An 18688-nucleotide genomic window follows, 5' to 3' on the forward strand; every position below is an offset into this window, starting at 1 on the left:
TGAATGCAAACTATGCATTGAAAACTTCGAGCATATATTATTGGAATGTCCTGTAGTGGAGCGTGAGTCCGGAAGTTGTAGCCAATGAGTACTAACTACATAGGAGTAGAATTAGTAGAAAATGTGTTGAGCCTTGAGCTAGAAGTTTTCGAACAAGGAACCCCGAATTAATAAACTGGTCCCACCGTCTATTTTTTCCGAAAACGATAATTAATAAAGTGGTCCCTGGGACCACGGACCCGAGCAATTAATAAACTGGTTTTGGACTTGTAAACCTGTCTTATTTCCTACCCTGGGAAATTTCACCAATATGTGTCGTCTGCTTTTAACGCCGCGCTGTCACCATCATAGAGATACTAGTATCAAAAGGGAATAAGAGAGAAGGGACACACTTTATATCTCCATAATGTTTTACACTCGTAACAACAGTCTTACTAACCTCAAATCAACTACCCTTCACTGATTGGCTATCTAACTTTTGTCTTAGCTGTGATGTCTCAGTTGACTTATAAAAAGTAGTTTTGTTTACAACTTTACATTGAAGGAGATAAAAATTACCGAATTTCATGTTGATAAACGAAATCAAGCTGTGCAATTAATTTAGATGCACGGGAATTGAGAACATACCAAAATCAGATAATTTGAAGGTAATAAATAGATGAAAACTAATTATTCTGAATTAATATTAAAAAATAAAAATTATTTTCAATAAAATACATACTTGAGGTTATAATTACACAAGAACGAAACATCGACAGCCCTAAGCCTTTGGAGAATGAAAATCTAGCAGACAAATAGGCCGCCTGATACCGCGGAGAACTTAAGAACTATATTTGCAGTAAATTGGTTAAAAGCTGTGTACTTGCGCAAAGTTTTCGCGGTTTTCTTGAGGTTGGTCGGACCAAAGAGGGTAGAAAGAGGGGGAGTAGAAGCTAGCGGCTTTGGCAAGGCATTTTGGGTGTTCTCGCTTTTCTTTTTTATTTATTTGTTATATTTCCCTCCTAATATCTGGTTCACCGTATTTCAACCAATAATGGGGCAGAGAAAGATGCGCGCGCACACCGGAAGCTTAGAGGTAAACTTTCAAAGCGAGAACACTCCAGCCAAGCCTTCTACTCCCCCTTTTCTACCCTCTTTGGTTGGACTCTCGTTACCAAAGCAGGCTCTAATGTCTCCCTTCTCTCTTATTCCCTTCTGCTAGTATTCTAATGTCTATGGTGGCAACAGTCAAATTCACAAACTAAAGACAAACCTCGGCATAATATAACAAAGGCTAATTAAAAAATATAAACTTTTAAGTGTTAATACTTAATTTTAAACAACTATTTGGGTCATCCATAACGATGTGTGAGTTATCGTTCATCTTTACTTGTAAATAGTTTAAAATAGCTACTATTTGGCCCAAAATTTAAGCCTAAAGTTGGCTAATATGGTTAAAAACCAAGGCTTAGCGTATTGTCTCTTAGTGTTGTTTTTCAAAATTCTACCTGAATCCTTGAAACAAACAAGGAATGGCCTTCTAATTTTTTTTTCTAGGTCTAATTAAATGGTTTCAGATACAGAAATGACACGAAAAAAAACTTAGTTTGATTTCCAATGAATCTAAATTTTTAAACTAACGGTTTCAAATGAAAACCTTTGTATAAAACAAGTTTTTATTCTACTACTGTGTATAAATAGCAATGGCTCGTGAACCTGTCATTTTAAATATATATGATATGGTATGATTGCTTAAATATTAATTAGTAATAGGAAATTGATCCAATCATTAACCTTCTCTGTAGTATTGGATAAATGAATACACATCTACATTGGGATTAGGTGTATTTCATTCTGGGGTAGAAGTTTATGGAGCTGGTAATAATAATTTTTATTTCAAATTAAGAATAGTTAAATTATCTTAAACCTGTTATAAAAAAAAAACTCTTTAGAATACGCGTATGGTGGTCATCCATACCCAACATCGGGCATATTTGAAATTACCCCAAAAGATGCTGAGGATTTAGGAGATCATTTTAAGTTCAAGTCAGTTCCTTTGTACTATTTTGTTAATTTAAAGGGCAAGCGTCACTTATCATTGTTTGATTTATTCAAGGCAAAGTATATTAGTTGGTTATACAGATTTTGTCGAACCTGATGTTAGAAGAATTATCGAAGAACTTGGGAAAGACTTTAGAGGTTTTTGTTAAATATCTTTATAGCTCAAGAAAGTTAATTAATTAATTTCAACTAACGATTTTATTATTTTAATTAGGAGATAGATACCATTTAATGAATCGCAATTGCAACCATTTTTCTGGAGCCATGACTTTGGTATATTATTAAATAAATCCTTCCTTAATCATTAGAAACAAAAATTAGACTCACATTCCTTTTCAAAGTTTCTGTGCGGTAAAGAGATTCCAAGTTGGGTGAATCGTCTAGCTTATTTTTCATCTTGCGTCCCATTTTTGCAACGATGTTTACCTAAAGAGTGGTTAACTCCAATCGCTCTTCAAGCGTCCTTAGAAAATATGGAAAATTCAGAGCGATCTCATTCTCAACCAACCCCGGATCATCGCTTGTGAATTAAGAAAATAATTTAACAATCGTGTTGCCTTAAATATCTTCTAGGAAAAAAAAAAAAAGAAATTATACTAAAAAAAGCAACAAATTTGCATTTTTTTATACAATGAACTTGATAAATAATATAACACTTTTAAAACAATATAAAAAAAAATGGGTGGGAAATTAAAAGACCAAGGGTTTAACGAGGTTAATGAATGATTATCTTAATTAAAATTTAAACGTCACAAGTTAGAAGTTATTTTAAAAACATCCATAGTTCAAATCAAATCAAATTCAAAACTTCCAATATAATTTTTTTAAAAATTATTTCAAATAATTTTTTGCGTAACTTTGGATAATCAGGGTGCTAGTAATATTTTAAAAAATTCCCCCATAGTAAAAATTGTCAGAGATAATTGGCAAAAAAAAAAAAAAACTGAGAAAAACAGTTCAAAAATTGTGTCAAAAAAATAAAATTAAATAATAAATTATAGCAAAATTTAAATTTAAATGTTTTTAACCTAAAGAAAAAAAAAGAGATAGTTACCGTTAATGTTAGCCAAAGATAACAAACGAAAATTGAGCGGGAAAAAGTGCAGCAAAGCTGATGCAAAAATAATCTTTTGTGCCACAGTAAAAGAATATGCTCAAATTAATTAAGAGGCTGTAAAATTAAATAGGTTTTGTTAATGTGAGATTAACACAGTTTAAACAACAATAAAAAGGCCTCAAAATACCAAAGATGCCTCAAATCTCGCATCATTCGTGTGTAATATATTCAAACTTAGTATAGATTAGGTTAATTGAATTAATTCATTTGTTTTTAACTAATTTAATTAATTTCCCCCTTGAGTGAATGTGTTAAGAGTTTTTGCAGTGATTCACTACAGTCAAGTTTTTAAACTAAAATAAAAACTAAGTGTCTTCTTTTGAACAACAAACAAACAAACAAAACATCCGAAACTTTTTAAAAAAAACAAAAACAAAATGAATGCATTTGTTACGGCTAGAATAACTTATTCTTTTAAATAAAATAACTACTACTACTAAATAACGTGTTTGTGCGTGATGCGTTGTTGTTAATAAACGTTAGAATAGATTAATTAATTAATGGTAATTATTTTGTATAAATAATCTTCTAAATTAGTTAAATTACTTAATACCCAATCCTAATGTATAAATAAACATTTAAAATTAACCATAGTTAATCTAATCCCACCATTTAAATAATTTTATCGATTAGTAATTAACCTAATTAGATCTATTTAAACTCGTTTTGACTAGATAATAAACCCTACAATATTTGTTCTTCCAAAATATAAATATTTAAAATAACCTTTCCCATCTTAAAAGAAAAAATGTTAAAATCCCAATAAAACTAATTAAAATTTCAGGTTTTAACGACAGTATTAAATAACTGAAAGAAAAGAATGTTGAAATTATTATCACTTTATAAAAACTTTCAATTTTTCAATAAATATTTTTAAAAATACCAGAATGTTTCGTGGTTTTTCTTCTCTCCAACTTTCTTAAACGCCTGAGCTTAATAATAAATTAATAACTAGTTTGGTCTACTCTTTGTTAAGCCCAGTTTGGTCTACTCTTTGTTAAGCCCAGTTTGGTCTACTCTTTGTTAAACCCAGTTTGGTCTACTCTTTGTTAAGCCCAGTTTGGTCTACTCTTTGTTAAGCCCAGTTTGGTCTACTCTTTGTTAAGCCCAGTTTGGTCTACTCTTTGTTAAGCCCAGTTTGGTCTACTCTTTGTTAAGCCCAGTTTGGTCTACTCTTTGTTAAGCCCAGTTTGGTCTACTCTTTGTTAAACCCAGTTTGGTCTACTCTTTGTTAAGCCCAGTTTGGTCTACTCTTTGTTAAGCCCAGTTTGGTCTACTCTTTGTTAAGCCCAGTTTGGTCTACTCTTTGTTAAGCCCAGTTTGGTCTACTCTTTGTTAAGCCCAGTTTGGTCTACTCTTTGTTAAGCCCAGTTTGGTCTACTCTTTGTTAAACCCAGTTTGGTCTACTCTTTGTTAAGCCTAGTTTGGTCAACTCTTTGTTAAGCCTAGTTTGGTCAACTCTTTGTTAAGCCTAGTTTGGTCAACTCTTTGTTAAACCCAGTTTGGTCTACTCTTTGTTAAGCCCAGTTTGGTCTACTCTTTGTTAAGCCCAGTTTGGTCTACTCTTTGTTAAGCCCAGTTTGGTCTACTCTTTGTTAAACCCAGTTTGGTCTACTCTTTGTTAAGCCTAGTTTGGTCAACTCTTTGTTAAGCCTAGTTTGGTCAACTCTTTGTTAAGCCTAGTTTGGTCAACTCTTTGTTAAGCCTAGTTTGGTCTACTCTTTGTTAAGCCTAGTTTGGTCAACTCTTTGTTAAGCCTAGTTTGGTCAACTCTTTGTTAAGCCTAGTTTGGTCAACTCTTTGTTAAGCCTAGTTTGGTCAACTCTTTGTTAAGCCTAGTTTGGTCAACTCTTTGTTAAGCCCAGTTTGGTCTACTCTTTGTTAAGCCCAGTTTGGTCTACTCTTTGTTAAGCCCAGTTTGGTCTACTCTTTGTTAAGCCCAGTTTGGTCTACTCTTTGTTAAGCCCAGTTTGGTCTACTCTTTGTTAAACCCAGTTTGGTCTACTCTTTGTTAAGCCTAGTTTGGTCAACTCTTTGTTAAGCCTAGTTTGGTCAACTCTTTGTTAAGCCTAGTTTGGTCAACTCTTTGTTAAGCCTAGTTTGGTCTACTCTTTGTTAAGCCTAGTTTGGTCAACTCTTTGTTAAGCCTAGTTTGGTCAACTCTTTGTTAAGCCTAGTTTGGTCAACTCTTTGTTAAGCCTAGTTTGGTCTACAATGTGTTAAGCCTAGTTTGGTCTACAATGTGTTAAGCCTAGTTTGGTCTACAATGTATTAAGCCTAGTTTGGTCTACAATGTGTTAAGCCTAGTTTGGTCTACAATGTGTTAAGCCTAGTTTGGTCTACAATGTGTTAAGCCTAGTTTGGTCTACAATGTGTTAAGCCTAGTTTGGTCTACAATGTGTTAAGCCTAGTTTGGTCTACAATGTGTTAAGCCTAGTTTGGTCTACTATTTGGTTGTTTTTCTTCTCTCCAACTTTCTTAAACGCCTGAACAATTTAAGCCTAATTAATAATAATAATAATAGTCTAAAATTAAGTTTAAAAAATGATTTAATCTAAATAATAATTAATTTATCAAATGATGTTTTGAAGCTTTCAAAGAAGAAACTTGTTACAAATAGAAATTTCTTTTACTGTTTAATTAATATTATTCCTTAATAAGCCTTTGCAATTAGTTATTGATATTAAAAACAAAAATAAATCATTTAAGGAATTATTTTTAGGTTTTTTTTTTTGTTATTTTTTTCACAAATCAACATTAATAATATCACCGTCTTTCAGTTGAAAGAATGAAAGTGTCTGTAAATCGTTATCCAGACTATAAAATGTTCCTGGATTCTGCCAATGATGCAAAAATATCCAGATATTTAAGAGAACTTCGTAAAACGTTTATGTAATACATAAAAAAAGCGTTATATTCACCCCAGAAGTCGAATATGTTAACTTCAAATCTCCAACATCGATTTTGAATAAACGATGAACCATTGACTTTAATTTTCCTAAAGTCATAGTTGCTAAAGTAAAAACATCTTTAATTAATAAATTCATTAATAAAACCTTTAAAGGGTTAGAGACACCTTTTTTGAAAAATGGCTAGTTTTGGTTTCTAAACATCTATTGGGTTATAATAAGCTTATATCCCAAGTGAAACGATTCAAATAAATTTATTCTTTTTGTAATATGAAAAAGAAAACCCACCTTTGAACATACTTCAAAACAAAGAAATGTATTTGTACCCCTGGTGACGTCATTAAGGGTACCGTTTGCTAGGAAAGCGCGTGAAGCATTTGTCATTTCTCCTTGCAAATGCTAAGCCTAATTATTGGTTTAGCGCCTAAGCTGCTGATAAAGAGTTCGGGGCATGTGCTCACGTGCTCTCGATCGTGACGTCACCAGGGGTACCTCAATTTTAAATTGATAGAATGGTTGGATAAAATTCAGTAAGTAGGTTTTGAATAAGACTTAAAAAATCAGAAAGAAATTATAAACTGCATATTCTGAATCAAGAAGATTTGTTCTTTCGGATAGGATTGCAATGGTTTAATTTTAAAAATTTTGATTTTTGGTGTCACTAACCCTTTAAGGCGTTTAAGATTTAATACTTACCAGGAAATTTTTTAGTTATTTGTTTCTTTTCTGTTAATTGTGGACAATTTAAAACCAAATCTTTGAATTTAACGTTAAGGGATTTTGTGATTCAAAAAACAGGGTTGCCAGACATAAAAAACTTTAAGGTTTAATTTGACATTTGGCAACCCTGATAAAGTTATTTATTATACTATTATTTTAAAAGGATACTCATTACAGAGATTTTCGTGACGTTTTTAACACCAGTTTCGTGTTCCTCAGCAGCACCATAAATTTTAACTAGTTTAGCATATGTTGGATGAAGTCTGGCAAATTCAAATTTTTCATTGAGTTTATTTTGAGCGTCTCCAGTTCCGTTTCCTCCTAAACTAGAATATTCCTTATGGAATTTCTTCAAATAGTCGACTTCAGCTCCTTTACGTTCTTGTCTACTAATCTGTAAAGAAAATTAATTAATAATTTACGCAAAATCTTCTATAGAAGTGTTTAATAAAAGTGAAACAAAACAATTATCGTACTTCAACCGCGTCTAAACACGTAATATTCTCAAGTTTGGCAATAACCAATTGTCGACTTGTTTCCCAACTTTCAAGCATCATAACGGGATTTCCGCAGATTTTAAGCTTTTTCAGGTTTGGCAGTTTTCCAAGCTCAGCTACGTCTAACCACTACAATTTAAATAATTAATTAATGGTATTACGTATGTTACTTTCAATTAAATCTAGTAATTAATAATAACGTACAGAATCCAAATTATTTCGCGATAAATTGAGAATTTCCAGGGTTTGAAAATATTTAGTTTTGGAGCCAGTCGAGCAGTCATCAAATAAAATATTAGAAATATTGCAATCAGATAGATTCAATTCGGCTAATCTAAAGATAAAACTGATTAATCCTAAATCTAATTGTTAATTTTAATTAATTTAATATACTTTGGTAATTGGCCTAATTTCAAAATATTTTCCCAATATTCAATAGAGTTTAACGATAGATCTAACGAAGTCAAGCGTTCGAGGTATTTTAGAGAGCCCTGTCCAAATTCCGTAATATTATTTTCGCTTATAACAAGTCCTTGCAAATTAGGCCACATAGTGGAACAAGTAACAATATCATTCCACGTATAATTCATTCGATTTAAGACCAAAGTCTTTAAGTTTTTAAAGACATCAACAAATTCTTCGGGATTATTTGGAATAATCAAAGAATTATCGCTGTAAAATATATTTATTATTACAATTGAAATTTTGTAGAAAAATTAAATCATCTTATTCTATTTCAGGATGTAAATTACTTTAAAATTAGAGAATGTAAATTTGGGAGTTGTTTCACAATATTAGCCACCATTTCCCAACTATTAATCAAATTTGAGGAGAGATCCAGCTCTGTCAAATTTGGAACCAAAGATTCTAAATCATCATTTTTCGGAGTTCCATTTATAAGAGCGTTTTTTAAAGAGGCAATATTTAAATTGGCAAGTTGACTATGAAACGGATTAGAACATTTTAATAAAATTTACTTTGGTTTAAAAATAAATATTAAATAACCAAAAACTGACTTAATTTTCTTGGTCATTTTCTCGGCACCAACAAATTCAATAACTTTATCAAAAGATTTTGAGATTTTACGATCTTCTTCAGGCATAACTACAACTTCAGGGTCACCGTAACGTTCTAATATAGCATCCTTTATAGATATTCCCAAATTAACCCTTTGAGGTCTAACAAATGACCCAGATGTTGGGTGTCTAATTAAAAAGTTACGATAAATTAGGCCTTAATTTCTCCAAAACATCTGGTTAATCATACCTTGTAGAAAAATAACGAATACCATTATAAATTCCATCGTGTTTCCCTCTTTCTGGGTTTAGCCATTCAATGCCAACCCAAAAACCTTCATAAACACTGACCATTTAATTTGATGTTGATGAGCATTAAGAGATTAAACTAACCTTTGGTGCCTTTAACTTCGCCAAAGTATCGTACGGTACCCCTAACTCCATCAACATCAACTATTGAACCAACTTTAGGTATATTTTGACATAATGCTTGATCAGACACCACTTCACGCATAATCATGACTGATAATGGTGTCAAGGCCTCTTTCTAAATATTTAACTTTAATTGCAATTAAATTCTGTGTATTTATAACGAAAATTTTTATGCTTCATCAATTAAATTGATTTACTACACGAATATTAGGTTTAACAATTAAACTAATAGAACACAAGAGGTTTTTGGGTGTTGGTTCACCAAAACAGGATGACCAAGGCTTAGTATTACCAACAGATGAAGTGATTTCCTGATTGGATTACTTTTTAAATTATACTCTTCAACCTTCACTCACATTATTAGAGTTAAATTTAAGCAATTAACTACCATACATATATAATAAAAGTATTTAACTTACGTATAAACTTGAAACAACTCCCACAAGGAAATGAACTGACAGGCTGACACAGCTCGGATGATTTTCGTGGTCAACTTAAGCAGACGATTGTTTTAAATTTCTATTACGTCACTTTACGTGATTGGATACGTCATTTTCTTTTAGTTCCCTTGGTTGCACTGGGATGGCGCCACAAGCGCGTGATATGGTGGTTAATTGGGTCTTCCCGCCTTTTCTTTTAGTTCCCTTGGTTGCACCGGGATGGCGCCACAAGCGCGTGATGTAGTGGTGGTACTTTTCTCAACTCAATGGTGAGAGGAGTATAAAGTGTAGGTGAGTCGTTTCGAATATTGCTCCATGGTGGAAGAATGAAACAAGCTGGTGAAAACTGTATTAATGACGTTACTCGTAAATCCAAGACACCAAATTGCAATGAAAATGATTTATTTTAAAATCATTTCATAATGAAAATTACATAAAACAAGTGATAAATAATGACAATTTCGATTGATAAAACACACGAATGACGTAAACAAATGATAGGCCCATTCATTATCAGGAACTTTTTCACAAATTTAACACACGAATCAACAAAAAACAAAACGTATTTCTGACAATATAATTTGCATATTTAATTTTCTTTTTTTTTTTTGCTTTTATATATATAGTTGTTAAACTTTGACTTTTAAAAATAAAAAGGCACAATTAATTCAATAAAAAAAGTTTAATGTAAATAAATAAAAACTGATATTAAATACGTAATTCGGTTCGTAGCACATTTTGTGACCTCACATTTCGCCTAGAGAAATGTTTTAAATCGTAACAAATAAAACAATGACGTAAAAAACGTCACAAATCTCTGACAAAGGGTGGTTTTTCACATTTCAGAATGAAGTATTTAGTGGAGCAAGGTCAAAGGTCAAACATAAGGAGAATAAAAATTCTAAACACAACCTAAGCCTAAATTTTAAAAATCTTCAGGATTTGAGAAGGATTTTGTTTGAAATATCCTAGCATTTAATTTAAATACAATCACGTTTAATTATAATTCACATTTGGACACAATGATACTGTCAGTTAATTTCAGGGGGGGGGGGGTAATGGTAGCGTGTTTTTGCATGGTGAGAAAAGGTTAGACGCGAGCTAAAGAGTTCAATAATCATCATCTTTTGCCATCTTATAAATTGCGTAAATTAAACCCACATGGCAGGATCGGATTTATTTCTAACAAGAAAACTCATTTAGTGATCAAGTTTATTAATCTAATTAGTTTAATATACAACTGTTTATCACTTTTAATTAAATAAATAACCCGATTAAAAAATTTGTATTAAGAAATTGTTTAAGTTTACGCTATTTTTAGAAATGTTATTTGTTTGTTGCATTTTCTAGTAGAAATATGTAAAAATTAATTTTTATTTTATTTTTATTCTATTTTGCGTTTTATGAGTGTTTGTACCCGTGTTATGTTAAGATTTATTTAAGCTATGAGTTTACCCACATGAGTGGAATGTTTGTTTGTTTGCATGTTTGTGTTTTAAGAAAATATTTATACCTGTAGTTATGTTATGGCCCGGGACAATTTCTTAATACAAAAATGTTTAACATTCGTGATTTAATAGCTGATGTCAATAAAATTAATAATTCGGAGCTTGATTTCATATTTTATCTGGGCTTATACAAGCTTCTTTCTCTAAGAGATAACTCATGAATGAGAGAATTCGGTTGATTTTGGGTTTTGAATATGTCATGTATCATGAAATTCGGATGCTAATTCGGATGAGGATTTCATTAAACATGAGGTATATATAAATAAAAAAATTAATATTGCCAAATATATATATGTGTATAATACCTATTCGTGAGTTTTCATATGTTTCATTAACATACGAATATTATATATATAGACAAAATGGCTGTCTAATGAGTTAGACCAACTTTTAATACTACCGATAACTAATTTTGTTTTTTTTTTAAACGCTTTCAAAGTTCATGACTTATAAATTCATGACTTTCGTAATTGTCTAAACACTATTCACACCTTATTGCAAAAATGTACCTTCTAATTATTAACTTTTATCTTTTTAAGCACCGTTTCGGAAATATAGTACTTAAGCCTAACTCGACTTGGAATTTTATTTTTGATATAATTTTTTTTATATATATAATCCGGTTTGGTTTAATAACCACCTCAAAATTGACTTGTTTGAGGGATTAGCGTGATTTGTTTTGGTTTTGGATAGTTTGTTTACCCTGTGTTTATTAATTCTCGTTTCTTTAATAATATTGTAAATTTTTAAATATTTTTTTCCCGCAAACGTTTATTTATAAATTTGCCCTGTTTTTGCCTGTTTAATTCGTCATTTTTTTTTTAAACCAGAAAAGGTCAAAAGGTCGCTGGTGAAATTTGGTTTCTAAGCCTAATTAATACGTTCAAAAAATTGAGTATTTTCTAGCAGACTACTTTAAAATAATTAAATTCATATTTTACACTAAAATACGTGAAATAAACTTTGTCATCACGCGTTTTAATTTAAATCATGGACCTTTTCTGGATGTTTAAATAATTTTCAAAACTTAACATTTTTTAAGAGAAATTGTTTTCTTAATTCGGATCTTGCGTTAATTCGAAGTGTTTAGGAATGAAATAGTATGATAATTTCACACGTTACGCGTCACTCACATTAAAAATGAGATCCATAACATAATGGATATGTGTAATAAAGTTCACGTGTCACGAATTAGTGTTTTTTTATCTCACACTAAATTTGAACAGTTTTTTGATTGAATTCGGTTCACAAAATCTCGAAAATTGTTCACTCAAACGTGGATCGAGGCGTAATGTTGCGTTATGATTAGAGAGAATGATTCGTACGAATCACGTTATGTTATGTTATTGTTTGTAAGGTGTATAAGTAGGCACGCACGTCTTACAGTGAAATGTCGCGGGTGGTTTTTCGTCATGACTTTGTGGTTGATTTGGTGGCAATGATGACGTGACTGGAGGTTGCATAGCCATTTGTTGAGGGGTGGGTTCTATTAAACTAGCATCTTTGTGCATTCTCTTACGATGAAAATTGCGACTACTAGCTTGTGTAAATCTTAAAAACGACCCAATTGTTTTAATACATAGTTTTCAAACTAGGAGAACTGATACCATTTACACGAGTAGGCCAGGCTACTTGATTATGCATTTTGTCCTTAAAGTAGCCTGGCTTCCTGGTGTTAATGTTATCAATCCTCCTAGTCTGAAAACTATGTATAACTCGCTAGATACTCTCACGACGTTCCTTATAGCAAATGCAAATAGAAGCAACAGCTAGCCATAAATTCTAAATTATACCCTTATATACTCGCGATACCAGTCACGAGGATAGAGTAGTACCATAAGTTTATAAGATATGTTCCATAAGTAAGCCACTACCTATACTTCGTAATGCTAGGGACGTACAAAGAGCTAGTCCGAGAACGACAAGCGTGAATTGACGTTTCACCTACATCACTTCATGACAAGCTCTCAGTAACCAGTTACAAACTTATGGAACATATCTTATGAACTTATAGATAACCGAAATGAAAGATGCTATTAATGAATCGTGGGAGTATTTTTTTTAACTAAATGAGTCATTAAATACCTTCTAAAGCATAAATCACAGGCGTACGGTTTTTCCTTACTATGTACCTAATAGAAGTCACCCCCAAAATTAAATACAAAATCCATAACCAATGAAAATAAAGGACTTAATACTTACTCGTAGATGACTTTTCATGTAATTTTTAAACGCAAATATTTTACCACACACTTGACACGGATCGGAATTCTTCTTCTGCGATGATGAAGAATGGTGGTTTGTACTTGAAGTTGACGCCGCCGCACTGGCTGTACTTCTCTGATGAGACTGTTGCGAAGACATATTGACAGTACCACTCGAAGTTGTCGTTTCAACTTCGCACCGTTCTTGTTTATGAGTTTTCTTCCGATGTCTGTTGCGACTACTCGGTTGCGAAAACTTTTTGGGACACAGATCACAGGAGAAATTTTTTTCCTTGGTATGTACGCTCTTGTGGAGGGACAAGTAATTGGAGAAAGAAAAAGATTTCCCGCAGGTGTCGCAAGGATTTGAACGTTTACGGTGATCTTCGTTTTGCGTTGCTGTTACAATTACATAACAACCAGCAAAGAGGAGATCAGAATAATTTTGCTATTCCATTTTAGATTTACGTAGTCCATCTCATAAGTTATAAACCCTATGGCGGAGGGGAAACTCTACGCTTTGTACAACCAACCAGGGGAGGGGTATGCGCTAGCGAGGGGATCGTTAGGATTCTTGAATATCAAAATAAGTCATTCTAAATTTAATTTCTGAATTCATTGTCTAAAGCTAGGCGCTTGGGAAGACGTTAAAAATTAGGATCTGCGTTTAGTTGGTGACTCGAAAGCATTGTTTAAAGATAGGTGCGGTCACCGTCGCGGTGGTAGGTCACTATGCTCACATCGCAAAAATTATGCTCTTTAGAATTACCAAGTTTTAACTTACCTACGTGATGTTGTCCCTGTGTAGCGTGCGATAAATTTTGAACCACGTGATGCTGTTGAACAGTTGACGTATGAATATGATCAGAACTGTGATGTCCTTGTAACAATTCGTTCTGAATATGATGGTGATGGTGGTGACAAGTATGTCCGTGCGCTTGCGATTGCGACTGTTGATTTGAAGATTGTATGTCGTGTTGATGTTCACCGGTACTCGCGGGGGAACCTTCTCGAACACTGTTCCCTTTTCGTCTATGGTTATGATTACTTTTAATACTCGATTGATGACTATTATGAGCTGGATGTCCACTAACTACGGTACTTGTACCGTAAGGTTTCTGTTTGGTGTGAATCCACAAATGCGATTTTAAGTCACCGAGACGCGTGAAGAGTTTATGGCAAACTTCGCACCGACAACACCCGGTGTAATTATCGCGCCCGGTTATCTTATCTTTGATATCGAAACTTTCGGTCCAAAGACCAGCGTGAAATGTGTCTTGAGGTTGAGGGACGCCTAGAAGACGACCCTGAGAACTGTCCATTCTCCTATCCGTGATTAAATGTAAATGCGTTGGACTGCTTAGATTAAATAGTTAATTCGTTTCGTTTAAGTTAAAATACTTTTTCACATATAACCACCGAAGTTATTCGTACACCCTTTGCAATTAAACCCTTTATTGTCCGAGTGCACCGAACCAGGATGCGTATGAGGAGGTTGAGGTTGCAAACACAAAGCTAACGGTTGAGGCGTCGATGCTTGGGACACGTGACTATTATTGTTCGATTGAGGTTGAGGTGTCCCGATTGACCTCAGTTGTTCTTGTTGTCGTAAATGTTCCTGATTGCGCAAATTTTCTAGGGTTAAGTTACTATCGTGTCTCAAAGGTTGTCTCAACGATTCGTGTCGTAACGTTTCGTGACGAAGACTTTCGGGAGATATATTCTCGTGTCGTAAATTGTCCGACGACGTCAAATCGTGACGTAAATTCTCGTGTCTTAGTAAATTTTCTTGACGTATACTTTCCAATCTCAAACTTTCCAAACGGTGATTCTGTTGACGACTGTCTTGCTCCTGTCGCAACTCTTGCCGGATTTCTTGCCGTAATTCTTCGCGTAACTCTTGCCGTAGTTGTTCCTGTCGCAACTCCTCTCTCAATTCTTGACGTAACTGTTCTTGGGTGCTAAACTGTCCAGGGATATGAGAATTACCGTGAGACGTATGCGAATGAGACGCGTTCGGTGAGGGAGCTTCTTTATGTATTCTACGACGATGAAAATTTCGACTCGATGCTTGGCTGAATGTTTTCCCGCAAAGATCGCAGTTATACGGTTTTTCTTTGCTATGAACCTGTTAATCGGGTTTATTCGATAAATTTATTAATATATTTGTCACTAATAAACTTATTTCCTAAAGTAAATAATTTTACCCGTTGGTGAACCTGATCGGCATGTAAAATTATACATCGTTAGTGTGAGATTTAATTCGAAACTAATTAAGGGTTTTATTTATACAAAAGCGTACTTCCAAATAGTTTTTGAAGGCAAAGGTCTTGCCACAAACACCGCAGGGAGGTGAATTTTTACGTTGTTGATTTTCGTTAACGTTTTGATGTGTTTGTTCGGAAGATATGCCCAATTGCAGTTGGCTCTGGTTTTGATTTAGTGGAGTAACAATGCTTACCTCTTTATGAACTTTGCGTAGGTGAAAATTTCTACTGCTGACTTGCGTGAAAGTCTTCAAAACAAAGACTTAATTATCACCCAAGGGGTCAACGATTAATTGTCAACTAAGTTTTAATTAGATATCTTCCCCTGGCGCTTCGCTTGTCTAAGTAACCAACAACAATACGTATGACACTCTTTATTTATTTTGTTGCCAATCAAAACTAGAGCTCTTTGGTAGAAAAGAAATCACCCCTTTTGGGTGGGGCAAAACCAAGGAGCCAGTAATATCAGAAGGGGATAATTGAAGAAGGATGACACTCTGCATCCTCTTAATACTTCAGTTATGTAACATGATTCTTCCCGGGCTGACCCCTTTTTGTTTCCTTTCCTTCTCATCAAACTTCAGATGGGCATCGCACCGTGGTGGGGTGAATTGTATAACTGTTTGGTACTAATTCCTCAGCAATCAACCCATAAACCTCGATTGTCTTGACGTGGGACAAAAATTCACAAGCGCATGCGCCTTGGAAAATAGTTTATCGCTAATAGAGTAATGATGAGGGAACTATTTATCGCGTATGTGATTCGGTTTAGTAACCTTGCTCCAAATGTAAAGGGATGTTGGGAAGAATCACGTTACAACTACCCCGCTTTGTGGTACACTTCCCTCGAAGAGAAGTGTTATATACTTCTGGGGTAATACGAACGGTTTTCGAACTGCCCAGAATTATGAACCAGTTTTCAGGCAAAACACCGATAACGGAAACAAATTTTCCTTAATAAGCAATGTAAAGTACGTACCATACTTATTGTACGTTATTTATAGTAAAGTTGAAAGGTAGACAAGCTGGGACAATATCTAAAGAACTTAGAAGAAGAAATTCAAGAACATATGACAGTTTTTCTAACCTTAAAGCATAGATCGCAAGAATATGGTCTCTCTTTCGTATGAACTCGGTTGTGAATTTCTAGTAAACTATATAGTGACAAGGAAATTTATTACAATTTGATAATATGAACTTCTAAAGGAAAAGTTTATCTATTGGCTTATCACCTTTTGCAAGGGAAAATCTTGCCACAAACACTACAAGGTGGTCCAACTTTAGGCGGTAATTCACCGAGAGCATTTTTTTCGCGGTGCATTTCTTTACGATGCCTATTACGGCTACTGGGTTGAGAAAACTTCTTGTGACACAAATCTGTTTCATTGTTAACAATACAAACCCATAAATCTCCCTGAATACTAAACCACATGATATATTGCATAGGTACGCACGACTAGTAACAAATGCAAATAGAAATAATAGAAAGTGTGCTAGGCACTGGAATTGATGTTTCTTTTCTGCGCATGTCGAGTCGGGCTCTCCAAATTTGGAAATTTTATTGGGCTGGGTCGGGTAGGGTTTTAAAAATTTTGGAAATTATGGGGCCGGACTTTCTTTATTTTTTAAGATTCGGGCCGGGCTTGACTTGGTTCTCCATTAATTAAAAATTCAAATGAAAGATAATTTAAATGAATATATTTAAATGTGACGTTGTGACGACAACGCTAAAGCAAAGATGAACGCAATTCATTGACGATAAGAAAAAAGAAAGAAATACCAACTGCACTACATGTAACGGGCCCGGGCTCAGATCGGGCCTGAAAAATTCAGTCCGTGCAAGTCTCTGCTGGCGGCCAATCACTGCTCTAGTTCAATATTACGTTTTATTTCTTAAATTTATCCGCGACGTCAAGAAAATAACCAGATTCAGCTTTCCTGACGTTCCACTTTCTATTATTTTAATTTGCTTTTGCTAATAACCAATGCTAACTTAAGGAGCATGAATCTGATAAAACTAACCGCATCCATATGGTTTTTCTTTAGTGTGAACCTAATTAGAACCCGAGATAACATTAAAAACTAAATAATATAAATTGACTAAACCCAGGGTTCTTAAAAACTGGATATAACTAACTATAACCAGTTAAATGAACCCTGTTATCGATGATACAATAAAACCCCTTACAGTTTGATGAATTTTTATATAGCTACGAAATGCGAATGTTTTGCCGCAAACCAAACACGGTGCGCTGTGTTTTCCTCTATTGTTACTATTACTACTTCCGGTTGACGAGTTAGCCACTTGACTATTACTTTCGACCACAACCCTAGAGTCTCTCGTCGGGACAATTGGTAAGGGTTGGACCGTATGAGCCGAGTGACCTCCGGCGCAACTTTGAGGACTAGAGACGTTTTCTTCTTTGTGCGTCCTGCGGAAATGGTTATTTCTACTGTTGAGGCAAGGGAAAGCTCTGTGACAAATATCGCACGAGAAGGTCTTTGATTCTTGGGTATGAATCCAGAGATGAGATTTTAAATCAGATTCGCGCGAGTAACGTCTCCAGCAAATTTCGCAAGCAAAAGACTTTTCGTCGATGGAGACTCTATCATGCGCTTGCATCATTTTGCGTCATCGGAAACACAATTCTCGTCCGCCTCCTCTCACTCCTCGTCATCAACAACAACAACACCCAATTGCATCTTGAAGACCGATCAATTTTTCTTTTCACTCGAGCTGGAAAATAAAATCAGGGACAACACTAATTGATTAACTAGTTAAAGTAAAATAGATCTTCATTAAGTTTGGTTGTTTAGTATCTTCGTGGTAATAATGGCGATATTAGCGTTGCTCTGGTTTTTATTAGCTTGTCTATGAAGTGAAGTTTAGACAAGCACTACTTTATGGTAATTTCATAGTAAACTTAATGAAGATTTATTTTACTTGAAAGGGTTGCCACAGTTTTCATTTCAAAATTCCCCGACCGCCTAAAGTCATTTTCCCAAACCAATTTCAACTCACATCTATTTGTAGAAAACCGAGAAAAGTCAGTAGGTTGTGGGTAAAAATAGGTAGCATAACACGAACCATAAGTTTATAAGATACGTTCCATAAGTATTATACTTCGTAATGCTAGAAACTTACAGCTCGAGCTAGTTCGAGAACGACAATCGAGCATTGACTACACACAGTTTTGCAGTCCATCTTCCTATTTAGTCTTTATAAGCATTTGAAAGCGTCTCACCAGGCGTCGCTATATGAGAATCTATGACCTACGTCACTTCACGACAAGCTCCAGTTTGTAACCAGTGACAAACTTACGGAACATATCTCATAAACTTATGATGAACTCGCAAATAGTCTGCTACCACGAACTTTCTCGTGACGTCACACCCTCCTATCCCTTACCTCGGTTTTGGCGACCATATTCGCGTTAGTCGTTAGTTCAGGCCATACAATTTAGACTACCAATATTGACGTCACGTCCCCGTAGCTCCTCCCTTCTCAGTACCACTCTATATAGTAGTTCGTGCTAGC

At 34.2% G+C, this 18688-nt stretch overlaps 4 protein-coding genes across 7 annotated transcripts; 1 reads left to right on the top strand and 3 right to left on the bottom strand.

The window, feature by feature from the left end:
• The first annotated feature begins 1138 nt into the window (after positions 1–1138).
• LOC149673813 (deubiquitinase DESI2) lies at positions 1139–4045 on the top strand. Its single transcript, XM_089839558.1, has 7 exons — positions 1139–1347; positions 1537–1721; positions 1785–1857; positions 1932–2025; positions 2096–2178; positions 2255–2313; positions 2382–4045. Exons 2-7 carry the CDS (start codon positions 1683–1685, stop codon positions 2565–2567), a joined length of 534 nt encoding a protein of 177 aa, XP_089695684.1. The 5' UTR covers positions 1139–1347; positions 1537–1682; the 3' UTR covers positions 2568–4045.
• Positions 4046–5688: 1643 nt separating this feature from the next.
• Tbce (Tubulin-binding cofactor E) lies at positions 5689–9313 on the bottom strand. Of its 2 annotated transcripts, none has more exons than XM_089839563.1 (12): positions 9151–9313; positions 8693–8846; positions 8550–8634; positions 8300–8488; positions 8036–8224; positions 7677–7955; positions 7488–7617; positions 7263–7412; positions 6955–7180; positions 6763–6822; positions 6079–6170; positions 5689–5994 (listed from the first exon to the last, which is right to left on the bottom strand). In XM_089839563.1, the coding sequence occupies exons 2-12, from the start codon at positions 8817–8819 to the stop codon at positions 5902–5904; spliced, it is 1620 nt and encodes a 539-aa protein (XP_089695689.1). In that variant the 5' UTR covers positions 8820–8846; positions 9151–9313; the 3' UTR covers positions 5689–5901. The 2 variants fall into 2 exon arrangements, with proteins under 2 accessions (XP_089695689.1, XP_089695690.1); XM_089839564.1 differs by having other exon boundaries at positions 8693–8858; positions 9151–9224.
• Positions 9314–9556: 243 nt separating this feature from the next.
• Positions 9557–14205, bottom strand: LOC149673815 (uncharacterized). The gene is made up of 4 exons (XM_089839568.1): positions 13668–14205; positions 12882–13282; positions 12765–12811; positions 9557–12230 (listed from the first exon to the last, which is right to left on the bottom strand). Exons 1-4 carry the CDS (start codon positions 14203–14205, stop codon positions 12023–12025), a joined length of 1194 nt encoding a protein of 397 aa, XP_089695694.1. The 3' UTR covers positions 9557–12022.
• Positions 14206–14288: 83 nt separating this feature from the next.
• LOC149673816 (uncharacterized) lies at positions 14289–17482 on the bottom strand. 3 transcript variants are annotated; one of them, XM_089839567.1, is made up of 6 exons: positions 17173–17482; positions 16383–16527; positions 16238–16304; positions 15186–15398; positions 15091–15102; positions 14289–15011 (listed from the first exon to the last, which is right to left on the bottom strand). In XM_089839567.1, the coding sequence occupies exons 2-6, from the start codon at positions 16469–16471 to the stop codon at positions 14289–14291; spliced, it is 1104 nt and encodes a 367-aa protein (XP_089695693.1). In that variant the 5' UTR covers positions 16472–16527; positions 17173–17482. The 3 variants fall into 3 exon arrangements, with proteins under 3 accessions (XP_089695693.1, XP_089695692.1, XP_089695691.1); XM_089839566.1 differs by having other exon boundaries at positions 16383–17203; positions 17339–17450; XM_089839565.1 differs by having other exon boundaries at positions 16383–17482.
• Between the last annotated feature and the right edge of the window lie 1206 nt (positions 17483–18688).

The sequence above is a fragment of the Phalangium opilio genome, unplaced genomic scaffold (genome assembly GCF_054372755.1).
Source record: "Phalangium opilio isolate 3A_F unplaced genomic scaffold, DU_Popi_V2 ptg000048l_1, whole genome shotgun sequence".
In the NCBI taxonomy this organism is placed as follows: domain Eukaryota; kingdom Metazoa; phylum Arthropoda; class Arachnida; order Opiliones; family Phalangiidae; genus Phalangium; species Phalangium opilio.